Source organism: Carcharhinus amblyrhynchos, chromosome 14, assembly GCF_965287045.1.
Source record: "Carcharhinus amblyrhynchos chromosome 14, sCarAmb.v2.hapA, whole genome shotgun sequence".
Lineage (NCBI taxonomy): Eukaryota > Metazoa > Chordata > Chondrichthyes > Carcharhiniformes > Carcharhinidae > Carcharhinus > Carcharhinus amblyrhynchos.
Window position 1 is genome coordinate 76,064,286 of NC_137337.1, and position 22,716 is coordinate 76,087,001.

Sequence of the window (22,716 nt, forward strand, 5' to 3'; positions counted from 1 at the left end):
AATGTTGTTGATTCACTCGATAATCCAATTGTCATCACTTGTCCAGGTGCTGCACCTAGTTTAGGATTAACATCTTAAAATTTGGGGTTAAACCTGCGTTAAGGTAGTAACTATCTGGAAAAGTGCAAAAGTATAATATCCAGATTATTGTGGAAAACACAGCTAAATTCATTTTTACTTATCAAGGTTTGACTAATGAGATGTTAAATTTAAGTTGACCTGGTTCCCCAAGCAATGTGTTGTGAAAGCAAAATGCTGTAGATATTGAAAATCCAAAATCAAAACAGAAAATGCTGGAAAGACCCAGCAGGTTTGGTACCACCTGTGGTGAGGGAAAACTGACTTCTATAACCTTTCACCAGAACGGAGCTCTGAGTTAAATTAGTTTGAAACGCAAATGTGAATGGGATTCATGTAAGAATTACTTTTCGCAGTTGCAATCTTCTCACAAATAGATATGACAATATCACTCATCTAAGTACAAAATCATCTTAGCTTCGCCTCTGGAATTGCCTTGGAAATTTCCAGGCAGCATGGTGGTACAATGATTAGCACTGCTGCCTCACAGCAGCAAGGATCCTGGTTCAATCCCCCAGCTTGGATTACCGTTTTGTGTGGAGTTTGCTCGTTCTTCCCTGTGTTTGCGTGCGTTTCCTCCCACTGTCCAAAGGTGTGCAGGTTAGGTGTATTAGCTATGTTAAATTGCCCCTTAGTGTCCCAAGATTTGTATAGATTACGGGGATTCGCAGGATAGGGCCTGGGTAAAAGTCGGTGCAGACTTGATGGGCTGATTGCCCCCTGCAATATAGAGGTTCATATGATTCTGTGAACTCCAGGGACAGTAAAAGCTTTTTCTCCTGCCTTCCAGAATCTGCAACACTTCTATCTGCCTATGTTCATAGCCCTTAACAGCCATCCGTTATGTCTCTAATTCAGAGATATATTAGTCATTACTTCTAGAATAATACCATACCACCACTCTCACTCACCAGTAATTGCTCTATTATGCCTCTAATTCATTGAGAGATGTTATTCATCCCAGAATAATGCCATACCACTACTCTCTCTCTCACCAGTACTTACACATTAATCAAAGATGTAATTTAAGTTTACCCTTTACCCTTTGCCCCTACCCCACTGCTACCAAGGCTGGTTTCATACACAGGCAGAACTATTCCCAGCCCAAGCTGAAAAGTGATGTTTACTGAACTGGAATGAAGTGAAGGTGTCACCTACTTGTTTTTTTCCACTGCTCACACCCCCAGAGAGTTCTGGATTCAGGGCTGACAAAGTGCATTGCATTGCAACATTTTAAATATCTTGTCTAAATTAAGCAGCAGTTCTGGCCAAACATTGAAGTTGTAGCTGGCTGCCAACTGAGAATTGGTATCTTTGGAGGATGAATTGTGTAGCTCACAAGCTCTCTAGTTGAGAGAAACCTGAGGTGTCTGACTCTTCCCTGCTCAGGCAGTTTCTGTCTCTGCTCCCTTTGTTTTTCTTCCATCTCTTGTTTCCTTTTTTTCCCATTAAATCCTAATCTTTCTTTTAGAATGGAGGTTCAACTCTTTTTGCTTCAGTCTTCCGTGCAGTTTCAGCCGCGACTCACAGCACCAAGGACCTGGGTTTAATTTCCCGCTTGGGTCACTGTGTGGAGTCTGCACGTTCTCTTCATGTCTGCATGGGTTTCCTCCGGGTGCTCCAGTTTCTTCCCACAGTTTGAAAGTGCATTCCCACAGTGCTGATTAGGTGCATTGGCCATGCTAAATTATCCCTCAGCGTACCCAAAAGGTGCCAAAGTGTGGCGACTGGGGGATTTTCACAGTAACTTAGTTGCAGTATTAATGTAAGCCTAATGAACTAATAAATAAACTTTAAACAGCAGAACGGCCAGCTCAGCCAAATGAATCATAAAATCCCTACAGTGCGGAAGAAGGCCATTTGCCCCATCGAGTCTACACCAACACCAATCCCACCCGGGCCTTATTCCTGCTTAGTTACCCTGCTAATCCCTCTAACCTATCACATCACAGGATACTAAGGGTTAATTAAACACGTCCAATCAACCTAACCAACATGTCTTTCTGACTGTGGGTGGAAACCGGAGCACTTGGAGAAAACCCATGCAGACATGGGGAGAATATGCAAACTCCACACAGTGACCCAAGCCAGGAATCGAACCCGGGTTACTGGAGCTGTGAGGCAGCAGTGCTAACCATTGTGCCACTGTGTTGCACACGGTCTTTCTGTGCTGTATTTGTTCTGCAATAGTAGTATTAATTTCTCACTTTCTCCTGTACATTTCAAGTTTGATATTATTTCTAATCAACCACACCCATCAGATTTGACTATACCTGTCGGTGTATATATCTTTGTACAGTTTAGGGAAGTTACAATGACTGGTAAATTTTGGCACGGACACACTTCTATTGTTTTTTCTGAAAAGCAGAGCGTAATTAAATAGCTGAGCAGTTTGAAAAGCCTTTTTGTTTTAGCTAGCGACGCATTGCACAGAACTGGAACTTGTTAGTCAGTGGTTACACTTGTGACCTATTCACGAGGGATTGAAAGCAAAACCTGCACAACTGTATGTGTTATATTCACAGCCCAGTTTTTTTTAGTATGAAATGTTTGAATGTGAGGAATGGGTTCTTTTCTCTTTCCGAGCTGTGGAACTGAGGGAATGTCTTTTCTTTAATCCTGTGCATTCTTCTGTTCCACTGTTTGATGAAATCACTTTTCTAGGTTCAAAAACTGTAGAATATTCAAGCTTTTTTGACAAGAATTGAGGTGATTTGTTTCCAACTAAGGATAAATAGTGCCAGATAACCATAGAAAAAATAGCAACGGCTGTAGGGGATTGATCAATCTACGAGACTAGGTTTAGATGGAAAAATGACTCATTTCCCTAACATAGTCAAGTATAACAGTAACAAACACATTTCTATGCTTTTGGAGCATGTGCCGCTGTTCAACCCTTTCCCGTGACCTGGTTTGTCGTAAGTCAGAGACTGAAAGGAAAGTTGGCTATAAATTGGTTGTCTTCACCATTAATAAAATATGCAGTCTTTTTTGATTTATTATTGTCACATGTTTCAGTATACAGTAAAAAGTTATTTTTTTACACGCTATATAGACAAGGCATACCGTTCATAGAGCACACAGATGAGAAGGAGAGAGTGCAGAGCTAGGGTGTAAAGAAAGAGCAACTTAATATATGATTTGATTTATTATTTCATATGTATTGGGATACAGTGAAAAGTATTGTTTCTTGCATGCAATACAAAGCATACCGTTCATAGAGAAGGAAACGAGAGCGTGCAGAATGTAGTGTTAGAGATATAAAGTGTAGAGAAAGATCAACTTAATGCAAAATAAGCCCATTCAAAAGTCTGACAGCAGCAGAGAAGAATCTGATCTTGAGTGATCTCAAACTTTTGTATCTTTTTCCTGAAGGAAGAAGGTGGAAGAGAGAATGTCTGGGGTGCATCAGGTCCTTAATTATGCTGGCTGCTTTTCTGAGGCAGCGAGAAGCGCAGACAGAATCTACACATCCTCGAACACTGAGGTCAATTTACCATGGCCAATCTACCTATCCTGTACATCTTCGGAGTGTGGGAGGAAACCCACACAGACATGGGGAGAACATGCAGACTCCATACAGACAGCAACAGAAGCTGGAATGGAACTTGGGTGCCTCGCGCTGTGAGGCAGCAGTGCTAACCACCATGCCCCTGGCCTAACCACAGCCCCTCGAGTATACAATCTGAGATGGGCAGCAGGCAGGTGGGTCTGTGAGCACTTGCTTTCAAACCCCCGGCAGGGGTGGGACTGTAAGATCCCCCCCCTCCAGCTCCGATCCCTTCGCCTCAGACACTGCCTGAGCCCCTGAGTATGTTATGTTTGAGTATCTAGAGCTGTGGTCTTGGTGTGTTTATTATTTGGGATGTCTCCGAGGGTGTGTCCTCAGGCTGCACAGCTTGGGCAAGGCAATTAGCCCGAGTCACAGAGGCCGCTGCTGGACCCATAGAGAGGAGCCTCCTCACTCTGTCACTCACTACCTCCTCCCTCACCATCTCCTCATTTAGTATCCCCTCGCTCTCTATTTCCCTGACACACTCTCTTCTCTCATTCCCTATCTCTTTTTCTGCTGCTTCATTCATTCTGTCCCGCCTCACCCAGTCCCTCACAGACAACCTCACTATCTCCTCCCTCACTGCACCCCTCACACTCTGTTTCACTCTCTCACTTTCCCAATCTCCTCACTCCCTATCTTTCTGTCCCTCAGTCTATTTCTCTCACTATCTCCCCCTCACTGTTCCTCACTCCCCATTTTCCTTCCTCATTTTTACACTCCCTCCCTACCTCTCTCCTCATTCCATCCCTATCTCACTCCCTGTCTCATTTCCTCTGTTGCTCTTCAATTTCTCTTCGTGCACTCTTTCCTTCTTCACACTCAAACTCAATATCCCCTCCCTCACTGCGTCCCCCACACACACCATCTCCTCCTTTCCTCCATCCCTCAGTCTCTCCTCACTCCCTGTCTCCTCCTCACTTTCCTTTCCTCACTATCTCCTCCCTCACTGTGTCCCTCACTCTATTTCCTTCCCTGACTATCAATCTCTCTTTCCTCAGTGCCTCCCTATTTCCCTCCTCACCAACTACTTTCATTGTGTCCCTGATACTCCATTTCCCATTCTCTATCTCACCTCCCCATCTCCCTCACTCTGTATCTCTCTCCTCATTCCCTCCTCCCCATCTCTCTCTCCCTCACTATCTCCTTCCTCTCAGTGTCCCTCACACTATTTTCCTCCCCAGTGGAAATAGATAGGGAATCTCCTCACCCTATCTCCTCCCTCACACTCTTTTTCTCCTCCCTCAGTCTCTCCCTATCTCCCTCCTCACCCACAATATCCTCCCTCACACTGTTTCCCTCCCTCACTCCCTCTTCCTTCAGTCCCTCCTCACTCTCTCCCTCACTGTGTCCCTGACAGTCCATTTCCCTCTCTCAGTCCCTCCCTATCTCCTTCAGTCCCTCCTCACTCTCTCCCTCACCGTGTCCCTGACACTCCATTTCCCTTTCTCATTCCCTCAGTCCCTCCCTATCTCCCTCAGTCCCCCATATCTCTCTCCTCATTTCCCTATCTCCCTCAGTCCCCCATATCTCTCTCCTCATTTCCCTATCTCCCTCAGTCCCCCATATCTCTCTCCTCATTTCCCTATCTCCCTCAGTCCCCCATATCTCTCTCCTCATTTCCCTATCTCCCTCAGTCCCCCATATCTCTCTCCTCATTTCCCTATCTCCCTCAGTCCCCCATAGCTCTCTCCTCATTTCCCTATCTCCCTCAGTCCCCCATATCTCTCTCCTCATTTCCCTATCTCCCTCAGTCCCTCCCTATCTCCCTCAGTCCCTCCCCATCTCCCTCAGTCCCTCCCCATCTCCCTCAGTCCCTCCCTATCTCCCTCATTCCTCCCCATCTCCCTCAGTCCCTCCCTATCTCCCTCAGTCCCTCCCTATCTCCCTCAGTCCCTCCCCATCTCCCTCAGTCCCTCCCTATCTCCCTCAGTCCCTCCCCATCTCCCTCAGTCCCTCCCCATCTCTCTCATTTCCCTATCTCCCTCAGTCCTTCATCTCCCTCAATCCCTCCCTATCTTCCTCACTCTGTCCCTCACTCCCACATCCCTATCTCTTTCCCTCAGTTCCTCTTTCCCTCAGTCCCTATCTCCCTCCATCCCTCACACTCTGACTCTCTCCTCTCAGTCCCTCCCTCTGTCCCTCACTATCTCCCTCCCTCACTCCCTATCCCTCTCCCCCTCCCCCCCAGTCCCTCCCCCCCCGCCCTCAGTCCCTCCCCCCTCCCCCCTCCCCCCTCCCTCCCCCAGCCCCTCCCCCCCTCCCCCTCGGTCCCTCCCCCCCCCTCTCAGTCCCTCCCCCCCCTCCCCCTCAGTGTGATGGCGGTGCCGCTCCTCCCGCTCGGGCTCTGCCTGCTCTCCCTCTGTCTGTGTCTGTCCCGCGGCTCCGAGCCCGAGGGCGGCTCCGGGGAGCGGTTCCGGATCGAGGGCCGGGCGGTGGTGCCGGGGGTGCGGCCGCAGGACTGGGTCCACACGGCGCGGGTGCTGGTGGAGGGGGAGGAGCACGTCGGCTTCTTCAAGTAAGGACAGGCCGCGGCGGCGGGGGGCCGGGGCCGGGACTCGAGGCCGGGGATCGGGGCCTGGGCCCGTTGTCCGAGCCGGGGACCCTGGGTTCAGGCCCCGGGCCGGGACTGGGCCTCACAGCCTCGGCCTCTCCCTCTCTCTCGGCCCCGGGGGCAACGGACTGCGCTGAAACTCCATCGGGCACAACAACTAGAAACTGCATTTGTGTAGCGCCTACCATCTCTTGCAGTGTTTCATAGCCAGTGTGCACCCCGGGGGGGGGGGGTGACTACAGGTCACCAGGGAGGGAGGGAGTGAGTGTGGGTCACCCCCCTGGGGTGGGTGGGGGGAGGTGAGGGTGGGTCACTCCCCAGGGGGTGGGGGGGGGCGAGTGCGGGTCACCCCCCGGGGGGTGGGCGAGTGCGGGTCATGCTGACGGTGAGTGCGGTCACTGTGGCCGGACCCAGCTCCCCACGGGGTCACCGGTGGCTAATCTGTGCTTTGTGATGATATTTGAGGGATAAATATTGCTCAGGACACTGGTGATAACACCCCCACCCTCATCGCCCCACCCGCTCCTCCAGATAGCAGCAGAGGAATCTTTCACGTCCACCCCAATAGGCAGAGGGCCCTCGATTCGGCGTCTCCTCCAAAAAAACGGCACCTCCAACACTGCGGCACTCCCTCCTCCCACCTCAATCCTCAAGTCCCAGAGTGCGACGCAGGATAACCCAGCACTGTGGTTAGCACTTCTTCCCCATAGCACCAAGGACCCGGGTTCGATTCTGGTCTTGGGTCACTATCTGTCTGGACATTCTCCCTGTGTCTGCATGGACTTCCTCCGGGTGCTCCTGTTTCCTCCCACAGTCCAAAGATGTGAAGGTTAGGCTGATTGGCCGTGCTAAATTGACTCTTAGTGTCAGGGGATTAGCAGGGTAAATATGTGGGGTTATGGGGCTCAAGCCTGGGAGGCATTGTTGTCAGTGCTGGCTCGATGGGCCGAATAGCCTCTTTCTGCACTGTAGGGATTCAACGATGGATTCTACTTTAGAAAAGTGGCCTGGGGATCTGTGGGGTGTGTCCGTCCGAAAGGGCAGATGGACCTCAGTTTAATATCCTCAAACAGGCCTCCTCCCTCCGTTCTAAATTGTAACGTTCACCAAGGTTACGTGCTCAAGGACCTGTAGTGGGATGTGAACGCACAGCCTTCTGACCGACTAAAATGCTTTTCTTTGAAGTGCAATTGCTATTAAGATAGACAGTTGTGACGACAGGGGAACTTTTATGTGTGGTTCACTTGGTAGCAAACTTGCTTAAGAGGTCCTACAGCTCTCTTTGGAAAGAACGGGTGAGTTACCTCTCCTGTTCTGCCCATTATCTATCTTACAATATCACCAGGTCGTTACCACTATGCTGTGTGTGGGAGCTTGCTTGGCAGTGGTTTCCTCCATTGCAGTGTTGACTACATTTCAAAGCAATTTCGTTGGCCACGAACCTCACTATATGAAATGTGTGCCTGTGTGTCTCTGCTAAAGAATGGGCAGCAAGTAACAACCACACCGAACGTAGGACATATCTTTTCAAATCTGATAAGAATTGAGCTACTTGTGAAGCTGTTTATCCCTCTTATTCTCCTGGGGGTGTTGATCCTTCCTGCTGCATGTTATCCCGTGAGGCTGTGGGGCTACCTCAGGTTGCCAGCGTTGGCAGGTTCAGTGCGTTTGTCGTGTTTAGCTGTACCTGTTCCTCGCTTGACCCGCTTTGCAGAGATAGCTGAGGATTGAGATCTGTGGATTCTGTGTGACTGAAACCAGTTGTAGCCTTCCTTTTGGAAGTTCGCCACTCATCCCAACTTGACTTGAGACCTTTCTTCTCTTGTGCGCTTTACCACCAGACCTGCTGGTGAACTTATTGGGCCATCTAACTGGACAGTTTATTTTGAAAGGGCTGAAAATTTGGTTGCAGTAGATTTGCTTTATTTTCAGTGAATGTGAGCCTAAAATTGGCAAATGTGTTTCTTGATGCATGAATTGTAACACAGAAGTTGTTATTTCACCCTTTGAGTTGGTGTTAACTCTTAAACTGAAGCTATTTTTTGTCCTTATCTTGTTTTGTTTGATTTGATTTATTGTCACTTATATTGGTATACGGTGAAAAGTATTGTTTCTTGTGCACTATACGGACGAAACATACCGTTAATAGAGAACGAAAGGAGTGAGTGCAGAATGTAGTGTTACAGTCATAGCTAGGGTGTCGCGAAAGATCAGCTTAGTATGAAGTAGGTCCATTCAAGAATCTAATGGCAGCAGGGAAGAAGCTGTTTTTGAGTTGGTTGGTGCATGATCCCAGACTTTTGTATCTTTTTCATGATGGAAGAAGGTGGAAAAGAGAATGTCCTGATCCTTCATTATGCTGGCTGCTTTTCCGAGGAAGTGTACACAGTGTCAATGAATGGGAGGCTGATTTGAGTGATGGACTGGGTTTCATTTATGACCCTTTGTAGTTACTTGAGGTCTTAGACAGAGCAGGAACCATGCTATGCTTTGATACAACCAGAAAGAATGCTTTCTGTGGTGCGCCTGTAGAAGTTGGTGAGAGTTGTAGCAGACATGCCAAATTTCCATTGTCTCCTGAGAAGTAGATGCGTTGGTGGTCTATCCTAAGTGTCGCATCCATGTGGAGGGACCAGCACAGGTTGTTGGTGATCTGGACATTGAGAAACCTAAAGCTCTCGATCATTTCTGCTTCATCCCCATTGATATAGACAGAGGCATGCCTTCCACTACGCTTCCTGAAGTTGATGACTATCTCCTTTGTTTTGTTGACATTGAGGGAGAGATTATTGTCATCGCACCAGTTCACCAGATTCTTTTTCTCTTTCCTGTACTGTGTCTCATCATTGTTTAAGATCTGACCCACAACAGTGGTCGTCAGCAAACTTGAAAATCATGTTGTGTCTTTTATACCACGTTTTAAATACCATACGTGACTCTTTAAATGACCTAGCTTTTTACTTTACTTCAAGTGGCTAAAGGCTTTTAAGGTCAATTCTTGGACAGGAAGAACCTGCAGGGAAGATTAGTTGAAGCTGAAAGTGAAGTTATACAAGCTTATCTGCATTGTTAAGTTATTCCTGAAGTATTAACTAGCAAAGGGTTAATTCAGAAAGAATTCTTGGCAAATTGCAGCTTCAAATGGCTATTGAGGAAGTTCCAAAGATCAAGTTGTTAATAGTAACTATCCTCCAGAATAGAAATGGAAGAATATGATTTTTCTTATTACACCCAAAATCAGCTATTGCCCCTCACCCCCATCATTGTATTCAGCTATTTCTCAATTGATCCCAGGATTTTTTTGCCTACCCCACCCTTCCCAAAGATTGATTTCAGGTGTTCATACTTTGCATGAAGTATTTTGCCACCTTCAGTTTGAACTAAGGTTTTTGTTTCCCTCCAATTGCCACTGTTTAATTAGAAGAAATCATCTGGATTCCCATGTACCAGGGCAGCACGGTGATGCAGTGGTTGTCATTGCTGCCTTACAGCGCCAGGGTCCCGGTTTCAAGGTTCCAGCCTTGGGTGACTGTGTGGAGTTTGCAAGTTCTCCCCATGTCTGCATGGGTTTTTTTCCAGGTGCTCTGGTTTCCTCCCACAGTCCAAAGATGTGCAGGTTAGGTTGATTGGCCATGCTAAATTGCCCCTTCATGTCAGGAAGACTAGCAGGGTAAATACAAGGGGTTACGGAGAAAGGGCCTGCAGCCTTGATGGGCCAATAGCAGCCTCCTGTACTCCAGGGATTCTATTCTATGATTCATTGTCAAGTTGCTAAAGTGTTGGTTGCCTCTGTTCGAAGCTGAAAAGCCTGAATTCCTCATAATTCAGTCTTTTTAGTGCTGCTATCTGTCTCCTCACTCTCTTTTCACCTCTCTGAACATTTTGATTTGATTTAATTTATTATTGTCACATATGTTAGTATACAGTGAAAAGTATTGTTTCTTGCACACTATACAAAGCATACTGTTCATAGAGAAGGAAAGGACAGAATGCTGAATGTAGTGTTACAGTCATAGCTAGTGTGTAGAGAAAGATTAACTTAATGCAAGGTGGGTCCATTCAGTAGTCTGACAGCAGCAGGGAAGAAACTGTTCTTGAGTCGGTTGGTACGTGACCTCAGACTTTTGTATCTTGGAAAGGTTTCTTCTGTTCTCCATCTTCAATGGGAGATCCTTTGTTTTTAAACTGTGTTCTCTCCCCCACTCCACCCAAATTCTGGTCTGTCCTAAAAGGGGAAATATCTTTTCAGCATCCATATAAAATAATAGATAAAAACAAATTACTGCAGATGCTGGAATCTGAAACCAAAAGAGAAAATGCTGGATAATCTCAGCAAGACAAAGGAGCATCTAGACTTGAAACATCAGCTCTTTTCTCTCCTTCCAGATGCTGCCAGACCTGCTGAGATTTTCCAGCATTTTCTGTTTGGTGTCTTGTAAGTTCCCCTCACGATTTTGTGGTTGGTTGTACATGCAGTTACTGACCCGAACACCAAAATGGTGTTTATCAAACCCGAGTTCTATAGTGTTTCAGCCGAAATCTTTCACTTTGCAGGACGGATGGAACTTTCACTGTAAACGATGTTCCTTCTGGTTCGTATGTGGTGGAAATAGTGTCTGCGGCCTATCACTTTGAACCTGTGCGAGTTGACATAACCTCCAAGGGTAAAATCAGGTAAGAATGAACAAATAATTAACACTGAAGCAATTTTTATTTTTAATTCATTTTAAATTTCTTCTTGCAAGGCTTCTGTTTCTTGATGTCCAAATGTATTATGTCACATTGCAGTAACTTAATATAGTTTTGCATTTTTGAAATGTACGGGTCAGTCTCTAAGATCCAAGGAAAGGCTGGGGCCATTTTAGTAAAGGCTGTAGTTCTCCTTAATAAAAGCAAGTTACTGCAGATGCTGGAATCTGAAACCAAATGCTGGAAAATCTCAGCAGGTCTCCCAGCATCTGTAAGGAGAGAAAAGAGTTGATGTTTTGAGTCCAGATGACCCTTTGTCAAAGCTCAACTAGTTTAGGGGTTTAAAAAAAAGGGCGGCGTGGACAAGTTGGGCTGAAGAGCCTGTTTCCATGCTGTAAACCTCTATGATTCCCAAAGGCTGTGATTCTCTTTGTCTTGCCGCTTTTAAACAGTTCCCCTGACCCTAAGCTAGATGTACCTCCATTCGATGTTCTGCAGTCGCTGCCTCCCTAAATCACATTCCTCCTTTAAGATGTCCCTTAAATAAAATAGAATCCCACAGTTCAGAAGGAGGCCATTCGGCCCATCAAATCTGCACAGACAAGAATCCCACCCAGGTCCTATTCCCATAACCCCATTCTTTACCTTGCTAGCCCACCCTCACACCAAGGGGCAATTTAGCATGATCAATCCATGAACCTTCACATCTTTGGACTGTGGGAGGAAACCAGACCACCCAGAGGAAATTCACGCAGACACAGGGAGAATGTGCAAACTCCACGCAAACAGTGACCCAAGGCCAGAATTGAATCTAGGTCCCCGGTGCTGTGAAGCAGCGGTGCTGCTGCCATTAGACCCAACCTTGTTGACCAAGCTTTGAGTCATCTGACCTACTAGCTCCTTATGGGGTTTAGTCTCACAACCGGCAACCTTGGGACCCAGTCTGCATCAGATTTTGGATCTTGCCAGTTTAAAAAAAAATGGTCCCAAAGTGGCTGTTGAGTAATCACGTAAAGCTCGACAGTGATCAAGCCCAGTTACACTGAAACTGGATGGTGCTTCAGTAAAGCCACAGCTTAAAAAAGCCCTGTTCACTTCGGTGCACTGGAGCAGCTGGGGAAAGACTCAAGATGGAAGTTGTGCAGAGAAGCACAACTCTCCAAACTCATCTGAGCAAGGTCAAGGGCTGCTCCGACCATCTGGAGCATGGGAAACAGCGGGTGGGTGAAGCGGTTAATTACTTGCCACACCATCGTGCTACCCATACAAAACTCTCCGAACAAACCAGCAAGTTTTTTTCTACCCATTAAATAGCATCTGTAACTCTTGTCTGGCTCATCGATTTTAAAAAAAAGTCGTGTTTTTGGACGTTTCTGGTTTTCAGAAGTCGGATTCGAGGCGCTGAATCAGTATTTTGTCTTGTGTTCCTTTGAAGTGTCTTGAGATGTTTCATTACATTGTAGGCGTCGTATAAATTGAAGGTTTTGTTGCTGTTATAAAATCAGTGCAGAAGGAGGCCATTCAGTCTGTCAAGTCTGCACTGATCTGATGGAGTATATTACCCAGGCCTACACCCTACACATCCTTGGACACTAAGGGTCAATTTAGCACAGCCATCCATCCAACCTGCACATCTTTGGACTGTCGGAGGAAACCCACGCAGACACGGGGAGAATGTAAAACTCCACACAGACGGTCACCCAAGGCCGGAATTGAACCCAGGTCCCTGGCGCTATGAGGCAGCAGTGCTAACCACTGTGCCACCATCCTGTTTAAATAAACCAACCATTAAACATTTCAAAAGTCTTGACCCTTGACATTTTTTACCAAATGCAAGTAATATTTGGCAATCAAGTTGTTCTGCTCATTTTTATAATTTTTCAAATTTGTTTTCTTACAAGAGCAAGGCAAGTGAACTACTTAAAGGCATCTGAAGTGATTAGGTTGCCATATCCCATACAAATCAAATCGTCTGGTCCTCCTCCATACTTCCTGAAGAGAGAAACGTGGGGTTGGACAGACTTCCTCATGAATCCCATGGTAAGTGTTTGTGAATTTGGTAACTACGATTGTAGCATGTTAGGAATTGGTTAACAGACTTTCCAATTAAATCCTAATTTGATATCAATTATTCAATACAAGTCACTGATATGTATAAAGGGGCTACAGGTGGCACTGGGTATTGGTGGAGAATTGTATGTGGAGTTGGATCAGTGAAATAAAGGTAGTTTATGAAGAAGCAGAACTCGTGTCTACTGAACTACAATCGAGAAGGCTAGGCTCAAACATAGCATTTTTTCCGACAGTGTGTTTATTGTAAACTGGGAGGAAAAAATGACTGCGTTAGGTGGAATATATGGTTTTACATAATCTATAATGCCATTAGGATGAGAATAGGTCAGGCCCAGGCTCTTGTGAACTTCCTTGAAATTCTGCAATGCTTCTCGAGGGATAATGGGCAATTTGTCTTAATGTCTGGGCCAATAACTGCCCATCAGCCAGCACTGTCAGGACAGGTTAACTAGTCATTGATTTCATTGTGACACATCGAAAGCTTGGTGTGTTGCACATTAACTTGCTGAATTTTCCTGCAATATTGCAGTTTTAGAAGTAATTTATGTCAAAGTGATTACCAAGCATAGTATTGTGTTATACAAACTCAAGACTTTTTCGTTCTTGGTCTGTTCAAGTTGAATGCCCAGGAAGCCCAGTTCACAGGGCTCATTTTCATTAGGGGAGGCAATGGCCATCGAGGTTGTACCGACAACAGTCTGACCCAAGCCCTATCCCTGTAACACCACATATTTATCTGGCTGGTCCTCCTGATACTAAGGGACAATTTTTACATGGCCAATCAACCTGACCCCTCCATCTTTGGAGTGAGGGAGGAAACCGGAGCACCCGGAGGAAACCCATGTGAACGTGGGGAGAATGTACAAACTCCGCACAGAGTGTGACCGAGGCTGGGATTGAACCTGGGTCCCTGGTGATGTGAGGCAGCAGTGCTAACCCACTCTGCTATTCTGCTGCCCTACAACTTATGTTGTGATTGCAGAGAATGGAAGAAATAGGAGCTGGATAAGGCCTTGTGGTCCCTCCCAAGCCCAAACTGCCAACCCCAATATCCTTAGCTTTTCTTGTGTCTTCAGGAAACAAATCCAGCTTTCCTGCCAGCAGACTCTTCACGGGGCATGGAGATTCCGATTCTGATTCCTCCCACCAGCCCTGTCATAGAGAAGCTGCCTGCTTCTGCAACTGGTGAGGAGCTGTTCCATTGGTGGCAGAATGCCAGTAAGGTTGTTTAAAAACAGCTCCAATTGGGATTTAATCATTCCAATTGGCTGCCCATTTCCACGGTGCAGGCAGCAGATCCACTTCCCCACCCTCCCCTGGGAAACTTCACTGGTGACAGGAGTGCATCTTGGAGCTACTGCGAGACGCACGCACACACGCCAGGAACATTCAAACCTTTGTGTTCTCACCATTATACTTTTCCACCCAGCTTTGAGTCCTCAGCGAACCTGGAGATACAATCCACTCAGCCCCTTAATCTAACTCATTGAAACAAATCACAGAATCTCACAGTGCAGAAGAGGCCCTTCGGCCCAGTGAGTCTGCACTGACACATGAGAAACACTGGACCCACCTACCTAATCCCATTTAGCAGCGCACAACCCATTGCCCTAAATGTTATGATGTGCCAAGTGCTCATCTAGGTACTTCTTAAAGGGTGTGAGGCAAACCACCTCCACCACCCTCCCAGGCAGCGCATTCCAGACCATCACCACCCTCTGGGTAAAAAGGTTTATTCTCACATCTCCCCTTAACCTTCTGCCCCTCACCCTGAACCTATGACTCTGGTGACTGACCCTTCAACTAAAGGGAACAGCGGCTCCTTATCCACTCTGTCCATGGCTCTCATAATCTTGTACGCCTCGGCCTTCTCTGCTCCAACAAAAACAACCCAAGCCTACCCAACCTCTCTTCACAACTTAAATGTTCCATCCCAGGCAGCATCCTGGCCAATCTCCTCTGCATCCCCTCCAATGTAATCACGTCCTTCCGATAATGTGGTGATCAGAACTGCACACAGTACTCTAGCTGCGACCTCACCAAACTTCTATACAACTCCCAACTCATCTGTGCCTCAACTGATAAAGGCAAGTGCCCCATATGCCTTTTTCACCACCCTACTAACATGCCCTTCCGCTTTCAAAGATCTGTGGACAAACACGCCAAGGTCCCTTTATTCCTCAGAATTTCTGAGTGTCATTGAATGCTTCCTTGTCAAATTACTCTTTCCAAGTGTATCACCTCACACTTATCAGGGTTAAATCCCAAATGGTAAATAGCTGAGGCCCCAGCACTGATCCTTGTGACACATCAGTGATAGCGACCTGAAAATGACCTGAATCGTTCCTATTCTCTGTTTCGTCCATCTATTACAGTGAACCATCTGAGCCCTGATCTTGTACAACAAGCTGACTGGATAGTGTTTCCATCAAGCTGTGCTGAGTATTCACTTGCAGCTGCCTGTGTGTTGGATTTTAAGATTGACTGTTGTGTTTACACAGGTCATGATGATGGTACTTCCGTTGCTGATCATCCTCCTCCTGCCTAAAGTGGTCAACACCAATGATCCGGAGATGAGGCGGGTGAGTATGTCCAGTTAAAACTTCTATTTAAAAAAGCACACTAGCACAAAGTCTTTTAGCTTTGACAAAGGGTCGTCTGGACTGGAAACGTCAGCTCTTTTCACTCCTTACAGATGCTGCCAGACCTGCTGAGGTTTTCCAACGTTTTCTCCTTTGGTTTCAGATTCCAGCATCCGCAGTAATTTGTTTTTACGCCAAGACAATATCCTGCTATTGGTTGATTTTCGTGGAAAAAATTATCCACTACTTTTCTATTTAAAATTATGGAGAAAATGTCACCTAGATTGTGCTCAATCTCAAACTGTATGTCTGTGTCCCACATAATTTTAAATAACTTATCATAGAATCCTTACAGTGCAGAAGGAGGCCATTTGGCCTATCGAGCGTGCACTGATCACAACCCCACCCAGGCATTATCCCCATAACCCCATGCATTTACCCTAGCTAGTCCCCCTGACACTAAGGGGCACTTTATCATGGCCAATCAACATAACCTGCACATCTTTGGACTGTGGGAGGAAACCCATGCAGACATGGGGAGAATGTGCAAACTCGACACAGACAGTGACCCAAGCTGGGAATTGAACCTGGGTCCCTGGTGCTGTGAAGCAGTAGTACTAACCACTGTGCCACCGTGCCATGTGTCACTGTGAGTGACAATTTGGAGTATGTTTGAATTATTGGACGTGAAACAGTTATCGCCTGAAAACCTCACCTAATTTGAAAAGTAACTCCATTTTCCATTGGCCCTAAGAACTATTTTGTAAATCATTCTTTCTGATTCTATGATGGGGCGGTTTAATCATTTGTGTTGTATGACATAAGGGTTAGCTTGAAAGGAGTCCCTTGGCTAAGAAGAGCCAAATCTTTTCCGGGAAAGTTCTTCCTAATGTGTTTATTCTAAGATGTGCTGTGCAAATTTATCAAAGAGTTTACTGATAAGATAATGTTAGTCCAAGAACTTGGTCATGCGATTCTGCAAGTTTGAGCTTTCAAAACTAGAAAAACAGATTTTTTTTATAGAATCCCTCCAGTGAAGAAGGAGACTATTTGGCCCCTTGACTCTACACTGTCTCTCCGACAGAGTATTTTACCCAGCTCTTTCCTTGCTATGGGTCTGTAGTCACACGTAGGCCAGACTGGATAAGGATGGCAGATTTCCTTCGCTAAAGGACATTAGTGAACCAGATGGGTTTTTCCGACAATCGATAATGGTTTTGTGGTCATCAGTAGATTCTTAATTCTGGATTGTTATTGAATTCAAATTTTACCATCTGCCACGGTGGGATTCGAACTCGGGACCCCAGAGCATTACCCTGGTTCTCTGGATCACAAGCCCAGCACTGCTGCCTCACAGCGCCAGGGACCTGGATTCAATCATGGCCTCGAGTCACTATCTGTATGGAATTTGCACACTGTCCCCGTATCTGCGTGGATTTCCTCCGGGCGCTCCAGTTTCCTCCCACACTCCAAAGATGTGCGGGTTAGGTTGATTGGCCATGCTAAATTGCTCCTAGTGTCAGGGGGATTAGCAGGGTAAATGTGTGGGGTTATGGGAATTGGTCCCAGATGGGATTGTAGTCGGTACAGACTCGATGGGCCAAATGGCCTCCTTCTGTATTGTAGGGATTCTACGCTTACCACTATGTCACTGCCTCCCTTTAAATATAGACAATCTGATTGTCCTGAACTTAACTAGCGTACGAGACCGAACTGGGTTCTGGTGTTCTTAAAAGCTCCATTTACTGATTATGTGATTGTAGGGGTGAGGCACGTTCTACAGCATCATTACAGCGTGTCTGTTTTCCATTTTAGGAGATGGAGCAATCCATGAACATGTTGAACCCGAACCACGAGTTGCCGGATGTTTCGGAGTTCATGACCCGCCTTTTCTCTTCCAAGTCGTCGAAATCTGGGAGCGGTAGCAAGGCCGGTAAGAGTGGTGCCCTGAAGAGGAGGTAGTCCTTCTGGCACTGTGTCGTTAGAGGTTAATACATGCACACCGTCTGTCTGTGCTCCAGAAAAATAAAATCGCCAGTAAAATAAATACTGAAAGCTTCTTCACAAAGGAAAATAAGATGGGGGGAAGAAAACCATATTTGACTTCTTGAAGACAAAGTGCTTGGTATTTATAAGGAAACATCAAAAACTGTGTGCGTGTGCAGTGACTAGTATGTTCTGAAGCACTTCTTCTAGTTTAATTAAGGTGCAACTCGGAACAATAGCTCAGTTTATTTACTGCCAGCTTTGGTAAGTTTTTAGTACGTTAGAAGTTTGTTCGAGAGATTAAAATAAATTAAAATGAAAGCAAAATATTTTGTATCCCTGTTCAGTTTGAGATACAAAACTGTGACATGCCTCAAATTCATGAACGTGTATTTGAGGTAACTTTTGTTTCTGGGAGATGTAAATTTTGAATGCGCAAAATAAACCTAACACAAGAAAAATCGTGTCTCGGTGGCTTTTCATCCAATCAAAGAATCAGTGTTGGCATAAACTTTGTGATTAATATGTGGATGTTTCTCCTCCTGATCCTAAGTGTAAAGAGAATTACAGTTCATAGAAACCTGACAGTGCAGAAGGAAGCCATTTGGCTCATCCAGTCTGCACCAATAACAACCCCACCCAGGCCCTATCCGCATCACCCCACATATCTACCCTGTTAATCCCTCTAACCTACGCAACCCGGGACACTAAGTGGCCAATCAACCTAACCTGCACATCTTTGGAGTGTGGGAGGAAACCCATGCAGACACGGGGAGAACATGCAAGCTCTGCATAGACAGTGACCCAAGCCGGGAATCGTACCTGGTGTTGAGGCAGCAGTGCGAAACCACCGTGCCACCCCAGGGAGTGCAATTGAAGTCTGCTGAAGCTACCTTTCCATCCTTTTAGTTTTCTATCAGAGCACTTTTTATAACCTTCTGAACAAATTTTTGTTCTTGCCTCTTAGCTAATGACCATTGCAGCTATTAATTAGTCATAGAATTAAAAAAAAGAATGATGATATCTCGGGGTGGCATGGTGGCACAGTGGTTAGCAGTGCTGTCTCATAGCTCCAGGGACAATTCCAGCCTTGGGTCACTGTCTGTGTGGAGTTTACACGTTCTCCCTGTGTCTGCGTGGGTTTCCTCCCACACTCCAAAGGTGTGCCAGTTGGGTGGATTGGTCGTGCGAAATTGCCACTTAGAGTCCATCCAGAGATGTGTAGGTTAGATGGATTATTTTGGGAAATGTGTGGGGTTATAGGGAAGAGAGCCTGGATAAGATGCTCTGTCAGAGCATCTTATGGTGTTTAGATGATGACTTGATGGGCGGAATGGTCTCTTCTACACTATAGGAACTCTGTAATGATGGTTCTGAGCTTTCTTTCAGTTTGCACCAATTCCACTTGTCCTGACATTTTGGATTATGTTGTGACAAAGCTTTGGCTTTATTTTTTTGTCTACTTCAGATTGTATTTTGTTACACCTATGTACGGTCTTGGTTTTCCAAATCTTTTTAACCCTTCCTCGTAACTTCCTTACCTGTTACAGCACAAAATGTAAATCTCTAATGTGGACGAGTGATTTACACTTAGAGGTCATCTGCTGAGGTTTAAGGTTTATAATTGTCAACAAACAAGCCTGAAACTCATGCAAGATTTCTCTACAAGAGTACTTTGTGTTGCCAAAATCTCTAACAGAAATAGAATTAATGCCAGATATTATTTCAGATCCTCTCCAAATTTGACTCATGGTAAATCTTTGCAGGACCTGCAAATATGTGTATGAAGATGGCACAGTGGTTCACACTGCTGCCTCACAGTGCTAGGGACCTGGGTTCAATTCCAGCTTGTGTCACTGTCTGTGCAGAGTCTGCATGTTATCCCCGTGTCTAAGTGGATTTCCTCCACGCTCTGGTTTCCCCTCTCAGTCTGAACGACCATAAGATATAGGAGCAGAAATAGACCATTCGGCCCATCAAGTCTGCTCCACCATTTAATCATGGCTGATAAGTTTCTCATCCCCATTCTCCTGCCTTCTCCCCATAACCCTTGATTTCCTTATTAATCAAGAATCTATCTATCTATCTCTGTCTCAGTGACCCAGCCTTCACAGCGTTTGGTGGTAATGAGTTCCTCAGATTCACCAACTTCTGGCTGAAGAAAACCCTCTTTGTCTCTGTTTGAAAGGAGTGTCCCTTCACTCTGAGGTTGACCCCTTGAGTTGAAGTCTCTCCTACTGGTGGAAACCTCCTCTCCATATCTATTCAATTGAGGCCTCTTAGTATTCTGTAAATTTCAATTAGAACCCCCCCCCCCCTCCCCCATCCTTCTAAACTGGATCAAGTATAGACCCAGGTGCCTCCAGTGCTCCTCATGTGACAAATTGGTCAGGTGCATTGACCATGTTACATTCTCCCTCAGTGGATCCAAACAGGCACTGGAGTGTGGTGACTAGGGGATTTTCATAGTAATTTCATTGCAGTGTTAATGTAAGCCTGCTTGTGACACTAATAAATAAACTAATTGCTTTGAAGCTCTGTAAAGAAATGAGGCAGTTGCTGAAACAATTTAAAATATATTTGAATTTGTATCACAGAATCTCCATGGTCACTTTTTTCATAGAACCCTACAGTGCAGAAAGAGGCCCTTCGGCCCATCGAGTCTGCACCGAACACAATCCCACCCAGGCCCTACCCCCATATCCCCACACATATACCCACTAATCCCTCTAACCTAAGCATCCCTGGACACTAAGGGGCAATTTCTTAGCGTAGCCAATCAACCTAACCAGCACATCTTTGGAGTGTGGGAGGAAACCGGAGCACCCGGAGGAAACCCACGCAGACACGAGGAGAATGTGCAAACTCCACACAGACAGCGACCTGAGCCAGGAATCGAACACAGGATCTTGGAGCTGTGAAGCAGCAGTGCTAACCACTGCGCTACCGTGCCGCCCAATTGCATTTGCAGAAAGGTGAATGTTACACGGTTACAAGGACACCTTAATTTTTGTTTTTTACACAAATCATTAACTGCTTTGAGTAATGATTCTTCTGAGGGAGGGGAGGTTTGCTGTAACTTTACATTGATACATATGAGGGACGCTGTAGGACCTCTAAGGAGAAATTTCGAGTGTATCCCACAAAAGGGCAACCTTAATCAACATTTCTCTGAGTTATAGGTTAGTGTGGCTGGCTGACCTTTCCCACTGGCCAATTCATCAGGGGAACTGAATGAACTTAAGCTTCTGCTTTTCACACAGGCTTTCAGTGAAGAGGGTAGTGAAAAAACATTTTCAAGATGTGGCGGTGCTGGTGTTGGATTGGGGTGGGCACATTTAGAAGTCTCACAACACCAAAAGTCCAACTGGTTTATTTGGAATCACGAGCTTTTGGAGCATTGCTCCAACTCACTCGATGAAAGAGCAGCACTCAGAAAGCTCATGATTCCCAATAAACCTGTTGGACTTTAACCTGGTGTGAGACTTTTTACTGAGTATTTTCAGCACAGCATGCTATGCTGCAAATTAATTTTCTTGCAAAATCTTGCACATTTTGTGTGTGACGTAAATCGATTAAAAACTACAAGACAATTTAAGATGGTGTGCAAACAGCCTCCCAGCAGTTTAATTGCCTTGCTCTTTTTTTTCCAATTGAGTGGGTCCTGAGCTGTTCATTAGAGCAACTATAATTCTTTCTAAATGAAGTCTATAAATATTTAAGTGAAAGCACAATAGGAAACTGTCATTTTGTGTCAGCGATAGAAAAGTAACCTGATAATCTTGAACATAAATCTTCACTGCAGAATCCCTACAGTGCAGAAGGAGGCCATTCAGCCCATCGAGCCTGAACCAACCACAATTCCACTCAGGCCCTATTTCCCACATACTTACCCTGTTAATCTCCCTGACACTAGGGTCAATTTAACACGGCCAATCAACCTAACCTGCACATCTTTGTGAAGGAAACCAGAGCACTCGGAGGAAACCCACACAGACATGGGGAGGATGTGCAGACTCCGCACGGACAGTAATCCGAGTCCAGAATCGAACCCGGGTCCCTGGCACAGTGAGGCAGTAGTGCTAACCACTGTGCTGCCCCCAAGCACAACTTGAAAATAAACAGTAGCAAAGTATTTTGTTCCCTTATAGCTGCTGCTAATTTTCTTTCGTATATTTGTAGTTTTTTTTGACTTTGGGATGCTCTTCATTTCCATTGGCTGATTTGCTGTGATCTAGAGCTGCTTTGTTGAGATTGGCTGCAAATGTGACGAATTTTGCCCTTAATGCTATGAAGGGTGATTGTGCGAGATGTAAGATGTTGAAAATATAGAACAGATTGGTTTGCAATTCCGTCAAATACCACTTCAGTTCTCTGTGTCAACCAGAACTATTTACACATTTATTTTCACACTTTTCCATTCATGGAACTCTGCAAATATTGATATACTTGAAGCCGCTTCCATCCTAACGATTGAAAGGTACTAACCGTCCAAAGGAAAGTTTACCCTTTGCAATAAACCTTATCCTGGTTACCCTCTCAATACCCTGGGGGTTATCCCTGACCAGAAACTGGAAAAGTCATATGTGTGGCCAGAAGTGAAGGTTTGGAACCCTGCGGCCAGTAACTCGCCTCCTGACTCCCCAAAGCCTGTCCACCATCTACAAGGCACAAGTCAGGAATGTGATGGAATACTCCCCACTTGTCTGGATGGGGGCAGCCCCAACAACACTCAAGAAGCTCAACACTCTTTAGGACAAAGCAGCCCGCTTAATTGGCACCACATCCACCACCTCATACATTCACTCCTCCACCACTGTACAATGGTGGCAGTGTGTACCATCTACAAGATGCATTGCATCAACTCGTTGAATCTCCATCATAACATTTACCAAACCCGTGACCTCTACCTCCTAAAAAGACAAGGGAAGCAGATTTATGGGAATGCCGCCATTTGTTTGTCCCCCTCCAAGTCACACACCACCCTGATTTGGAAATATATTGCCGTTCCTTCATGGTCATTGGGTCAAAATCCCAGAACGCTCTTTGTAACAACACCAGGTTAAAGTCCAACAGGTTTATTTGGAGTCATGGGCTTTCAGAGTGCTGCTCCTCCACTCACCTGATGAAGGAGAAGTGCTCCAAAAGCTTGTGCTACCAGATAAACCTGTTGGACTTTAACCTGGTGTTGTGAGACTTCT

The 22,716-nt window shown here is 45.7% G+C and overlaps 1 protein-coding gene across 1 annotated transcript; it reads left to right on the forward strand.

The window, feature by feature from the left end:
• Positions 1–5,937: 5,937 nt before the first annotated feature.
• emc7b (ER membrane protein complex subunit 7b) lies at positions 5,938–17,970 on the forward strand. Its single transcript, XM_080202070.1, has 5 exons — positions 5,938–6,149; positions 10,740–10,859; positions 12,776–12,914; positions 15,449–15,529; positions 17,345–17,970. The coding sequence occupies exons 1-5, from the start codon at positions 5,950–5,952 to the stop codon at positions 17,489–17,491; spliced, it is 687 nt and encodes a 228-aa protein (XP_080058196.1). The 5' UTR covers positions 5,938–5,949; the 3' UTR covers positions 17,492–17,970.
• Positions 17,971–22,716: the final 4,746 nt, after the last annotated feature.

What these genes read in the sequence shown, in the direction of transcription:
- emc7b (XM_080202070.1), top strand. Translation starts at nt 5,950, where the DNA reads ATGGCGGTGCCGCTCCTCCCGCTCGGGCTCTGCCTGCTCTCCCTCTGT. An exon ending in ACCTCCAAGGGTAAAATCAG is followed by an intron (nt 10,860 to 12,775) that starts GTAAGAATGAAC and finishes TTTTCTTACAAG; the next exon opens with AGCAAGGCAAGTGAACTACT. An exon ending in ATGATCCGGAGATGAGGCGG is followed by an intron (nt 15,530 to 17,344) that starts GTGAGTATGTCC and finishes TTTCCATTTTAG; the next exon opens with GAGATGGAGCAATCCATGAA.